At 40.0% G+C, this 6,000-nt stretch overlaps 1 protein-coding gene across 1 annotated transcript in view; it reads right to left on the bottom strand.

The window, feature by feature from the left end:
- Positions 1-254: 254 nt before the first annotated feature.
- LOC118302405 (cortexin domain-containing 1-like) overlaps positions 255-6,000 on the bottom strand; it is a 32,788-nt gene continuing 27,042 nt past the window's right edge. Inside the window, exon 2 of the mRNA XM_035628500.2 lies at positions 255-1,779. Within this exon, the coding sequence (XP_035484393.1) occupies positions 1,516-1,698 (183 nt within the window). The 5' untranslated portion in view covers positions 1,699-1,779 and the 3' untranslated portion in view covers positions 255-1,515. The remainder of the gene's footprint in view (positions 1,780-6,000) is intronic.

The raw sequence follows: 6,000 nt of genomic DNA, 5'->3' as shown, positions 1-6,000 counted from the left end.
AGCACTACGCGAACAGCCAGCCCTTTTCAGCCGCAACCTTCTGAGGCTTACCCTGTTGTGATGATGTCAAGTCAGCAGTCATCCCCACAACTGTGGTTGCGTGAACTGAACTAGACTGAGAGATACACAGCACTTATACTTTATGAATAGCAGTTTACTCAAACTCAATTTGAAATGTTCATATTTTTTGCGATACTCCCCCCCCCCCCCCCCCCCCCCCCCCCCCCCCCCCGTTTTTCTAGCTGTAGGCCGTAATTATCGAAATTAACATATGGAAGTGCTTGAAACATTTCAGTGTGATGAATCTAGGCTATAATAAAAATATTCACTTCCTTAAACAACAGACGAAAAATATATTGAACTGTTTCACTCTATTACATTTTTTTAAATGCACCTGTATTTCTAACACGTACAGTACGCTTGTCAACACGATGGCTACCATGATCAGAGAGACCTCTCTCCAAAGCTTGTGTGTAGATAGACTTGTTTATCATTGGATGATTCTGGTTTAATACAACCTGGTTCATGTTTTTGAAGTTTTGGTCACCATTTCAAAGTCTAACATGTTGGTAACACCACGAACATGAGCAGTCGGGGGATCAGCCAGGATTTAAACAAGCCGACATCAGGAGGTCTGCCTGTAAACTGTGCTGTGCTGTGGATATTTATACTTGCTGACTCTTAAACTTTTAATGTTCTCCATGTTCTCAGATCTCAGCAATGAACTATGCTGACGTTACCAAGCAGAATGACAAAACTACAATGATATAAGTTGTAGTGAACTAGAATTATCTTTTTTTCAGGACGAGTTGTCTTCCCATCTTGTGCAAGTTGTACAAGCAAAGCCTGGTTACAGGTTGTGGAACTTCTCTTCTTCGTGTTCATCCTCTGCTGATTTGTCACTACATGTCTGTAAAGACGTAAAGGGAAAGTGCGGTCAGTCATGGCTGGCATCCACTCGCCATTGTTGATTGTGTCCGTCAGTCCAACAGGAATGTAAGGCAGGCCCAGGGCGGACACATCTCGGGGTAGGTAGGTTAAAAAACAGCCAAGTTTATGTGCTTTGCTCTGTAGTTGTGTCACTCCATCAGTGGCTTATCCTTCTCATCGTTCCATACATAGATGAACAATACTCATATTTTCTACTCCCGATATGTGACCTGCTGGTTAAGTGACTCAGACTTGTACCATGGCAGAACCAATTTATAATGTGTATTCAAATAAATGATGTTCTAAAGTAGGAGAAAACATGCACGCATATGTGCTTATACATCATTTAAGAATTAAAATTATTAAAAGCAAACATTTAATATATCTTAATTAACCAGATTTGTTTGATTTCTTGTCATGTTTAGAGATGAAATAGTTTATGGAGTGATCAAGGTTTCATTCAGAATCCCTGCCTCACTACAGAACCCTTGCAGATCCATCCTTCTTTCAGGGTGGAGGCTCTGTTGAGTTAGTCATTTTTGGTGAAACACATATACCTGGTATGCATATGAATGTTTGAGAATGTCAGTCGTCCAGGTGCTGTTCCTCCCATGTGGAGGTGGGGATTGCACTGTAGGGGTCCATGATCACCTTGGCGCAGCGGATGATCATGGCCACCAGCAGAAGGCAGAGGAAGGCGATGCAGGCCAGAGTCAGGCCCTGGTCCACATCCACGAAGGCTGGCTCTGCTGTGCCCTCCACCTCCATGACGGATGATGTCTGCTACTGCTGCTGCTGCTGCTGTCCTCAGACACACCCACACACCCTGCTGTCATCCTGAAGGCCCGCCTGGAGATACACAGACAGAGGAAGGAGATGGATATGTTAAGTCACATACATGACAGACGTTAAAGCCGTGACATGAGATGCCCAAACTACCACATTCATATCAACAGCTTCATGCTTTTCTGTGAAGTTTTTCTCAATCAGAGTGTGTTAAGAGTCCAACAGTAGTTTGCATAATGTTCCTCATAAGAGTCACAATATGGTTTTATACTTATTTTCTTGATAAACCAATGCAAACGAGCCAATAAAACCCATGACATTACAAGAACTGAAATGTATGCTTGGCAAATAGATCCAGCGTGGTATCGCCAAAAGAGATAACTTTAATGTAAACTCTTTTGTCTCTGGCAGGATCCTGTAGGGAATGATGGCTCTGCTTTTTTCTTCTTCCAGGGATCTGATTGGTCAATAGTTACGCTGCGATAACAAGACTCCAGCAGGCTTCGCACAGTCGCTGCACACAGCATTCTGAGTATGTATCCCCAAAATGTTTCAGAATGTTTATTTATGAAAAAGTTCATAATTAAATATACAATTAATACAGTTCTTCTTCCTTGCATGTTAAACTGAGGACAGACAGCAACAGGTTGACTTTAAAAGACCAGTGTGCAGGATTTATGGGGAACTATGGGCGGAATTGTATTAATAACATGAATGTAAGAAGAGTTGTTTTTTTAATAGCTTAAGACTGAGCCCTCTATATCTTCATGGGGAGCAAAGTCCACCATGTTGCAGCACCATATTTCTGCAGTAGCCCACAACTAACAACCAAAGACTGTGGGCCTTTCATGTTTTTATGTTACCTGAAGACCATAGTTTCTCTGCCAGGGGTTTTAAGTTGGTCGCAATGTGCAACCTCACCACTAGATGCCACTTAATCCGACACACCGAGCAGCCTATGGATTTAAATCAGGTAGGATTAAGAATATTATTTATTACATCCAACAAAAAACAGATGCACCTCTGGTAAAAGCTTTAAGGGATAGTTACAAAAATTCAGTATTTAGCATACAATTGAACAGATATTTTTTTGAGGCAAGCATTTGAAAATGTGGTGACAAAAGACCTTTTTCAGTGATCCCCTCTGCAACAGTGGGACTCAGACTTTCGCTACTTCCACTTCTCCTCCAAACGCTGTGAAATGACATCGCTGATCACCATCTCCATAAGGATATTAACTATGCATAAGTACCTCATACCACCCCACTTCACAATCACTGAACTATCCCTTTAAAGTACAAAATAATTACCAAAAACATAATTACCCAATCAGGATGATATGTGAATAGGAGTAGCTAGTGTCCGCTCCTCCAGAGAGCACATTCACAGACCTTTTAAGTCCAACAATTGAAAAAGACAGAATTCTTCTTTGTAAAAAATGAAACAACGTGCATTCAATATGCTCTCTCTTCAGCCCTCTGCCAGGTGAAACATCAGCGTCTCCGCCAGGGATATGAAGAGAACAGTAAAATTGTTTCTGTGACAACTCATCTAGCCCCATAAAGCACCATCAATATTCAGAGTGCATGCGAGTGTGGGAGAGCCGAGGAATTAAAGACTTGTTGTTTCATGGTGATTTGTCTTGACCAGAGAGCTCCATAAATCCACCCTCTGCTGCACAGAGATAAGCTGCGTTACCCTGACTGAAGGACTACAGCGATGGGTGGAGGGAAGAAGGCACATGTGGTTTCACCTTCACCATTATTGTTTACTCAATCCGTCCTCCATGGGGTCTGCACCACGGAGTGAGATCAGCTTATAGCCTGGTTCACTCTGGGTTATCTGATTGCACTGAGACTAACACTGTCCTGGAGAAGCTGTATCCCAAAGCTGGTTTTCAATTTGCTCCGGATGATCACAATAGAGCTGACATAGTTCATGAGGTAGGTGGGTTGCATATTGCACATAGTTGGATATTGCACGTACTCCTGAGTAAACATAGACTTGTAATGCACATAAAAGCCACACAACCTCACAGCTACAAAAAACTCACCCAACCCTGGGGTACACCTGTATTACACAAATTTGATCGCTAAGAATGAGCCATTAACCTTAACTTGCTGTGATCTGTTCCAAAAACATTTAATAACTCCCATGTCTTGATTGTGTTAAAACCTGAACTAAAATCTATAAATAGTTTGTTAACTTCGGGATAGCGAGAGAAGAAATACTAGAATCCATTTACAAATATTACGGTAAGGATAAGGCTATAAATAAGTGCAGGAATTATTGTACTAAATGGTAAGAATCTTACATTTTGTGTCGGATAATGAACAAGCTATCATCATGCACATAAAAAAAATCAAAGAAATATGAGACTTTTTTTGGTGCCAAAGTACAGGAGAGGAAAGAGGAGATATATAAAATCTGCCTAAAATGTGGTTCCCAGGTTGGGAACAACAAAATGATTCTACTTTTTCATATTAAAAAACAGATTGACCTCTCTTAAATGTATTTCTCCTCTCTTTATTATTTTTTATTGTAAACACTTCTGTCCCTGTCAGGATCCTGGGTTAACCTGCTCCAGAGAAGGTTAGTGGTGCAGCAGAGGTTACCATGGTGATTTACCTCTGAAAAGAATGAGGCAGACATAAAAAAAACATGAGTTCAGCTGATAACGCACTAATCTCATCTTGTTTCGTGGTACCGTCTCCTGCTTTGTCCCAACTAACAAAATTGATTAATAATCAATTAATTCATTAATAAATTTGTCAGAGCATTCTCTGATATATGCATGATTTAATGAAGCATGACATATTCAAATGCTCAAACACATTAAAATTACTGACAGATTAAAAAAAAATTGTTACACTAACTGAACCTTGAACATTATAACTAATTAATGATATTCAAGAAATTGTTGTTTGACTTTAAAAAATCTCAACTGAAGTTCCACTTACTAACTTTCCTGCAGCCTTATACTATATCACCATATCAAGCCACAGGCAATCTGCAGGTGAAAGCTCTTTTATCCATATGATTCCAAAGATGTAAAAAATAATTCTCACAGAGATCATGCTGCATGATCTGATAGGCTGTAGTTTCATATTTAGTAGAGGAAGTGACACTAGCATCATCATACACTGTTGTATGGTTTTTCCAGTGACTGTTTCCAGTGGCTCTCTTGACTCAGCTGCCAGTGATGACTTTTTTTTTTTTAATTTTGCTCTCATACATTTTTTTAGAAAGCACTTTGGATTTCATCAGTGTCTGAAAGCTTTTATTTACTGTAACATTAAATGCGCTTTACCTAAAAGTCAGGGACAGGAAATCCTTTTTTTTTTCTCAAAATTTTAAGCCATGAGGTTCTCCTCTCCATAACTGTCTCTTCCTGTTAATGGTAGTGACGACAATGGGAAAGTAGGCCTTGGTTCAGTTATATTTTATATATTACTGGGGGTACTAAATACTCCAGGCACCTCATTTATCAAAAAATGAGACAGGTTCAAAATGTGTGTAGGAACTATCTGTCCGTGCAGGAAAATTGGTATTTAACAAAGTGGCACCTACACGACTTCATGCAATGAACAATGATCAAATCTCACCTGATATATTTCCATCTATATGAAACGTACATCAAAGCAAAACAACCACAGGCCTCACTCAGGAAGGTCTTGTAGCCTTAATATGTTGGGTGACCTGCTTTGGACAAAAGGAGCAAACAAGAAAAAAATTACGCAAAACATCACAGACAAGATTCTGAGATGATAGCAGTAAAAAAGCCTCAGAATGGGGATGTGAGAACTGATGCACCAGATTTATGGACATGGGCTAAGCCACATTTTTCTTCCTCTCCACTGCATCCACACATTCGTTAGTTGCCATACAAGTGGTTGCCACAGGGGAAGGGAAGAGTGAGAGGAGTAGGTCAAATTATGTTCTGATAATGTCTCGCGGCTGAGAACCAAAGATTAGCGCAGAATCAATTATAAATCCATTCAGCTGAACTCATCTTTGTTCGACATCTGCACTGTGTCCTGTCGAGAGATAAATAAGGACAGGACGGGCACAGGTGACTGAACACAACATACATATTTGGTACAGCACCACACAAATGCAATTCACTGGTAATGGATTCATTTTAATTTGTTTAATTTTAACAGATTATAAATCATAAACACCTTTCAATTAAAATTACTAGTACCGGACCATAATAGTTCAGTGATGCAGACCACAACTGAAAGTTACTGACAAGAGAAAAAGTTAAACCATTCACAACCTGTG

The sequence above is a fragment of the Scophthalmus maximus genome, chromosome 4 (genome assembly GCF_022379125.1).
Source record: "Scophthalmus maximus strain ysfricsl-2021 chromosome 4, ASM2237912v1, whole genome shotgun sequence".
Lineage (NCBI taxonomy): Eukaryota > Metazoa > Chordata > Actinopteri > Pleuronectiformes > Scophthalmidae > Scophthalmus > Scophthalmus maximus.
The sequence above is the reverse complement of the archived record's forward strand: the minus strand, read 5'-3'. Positions and strand labels throughout refer to the sequence as shown.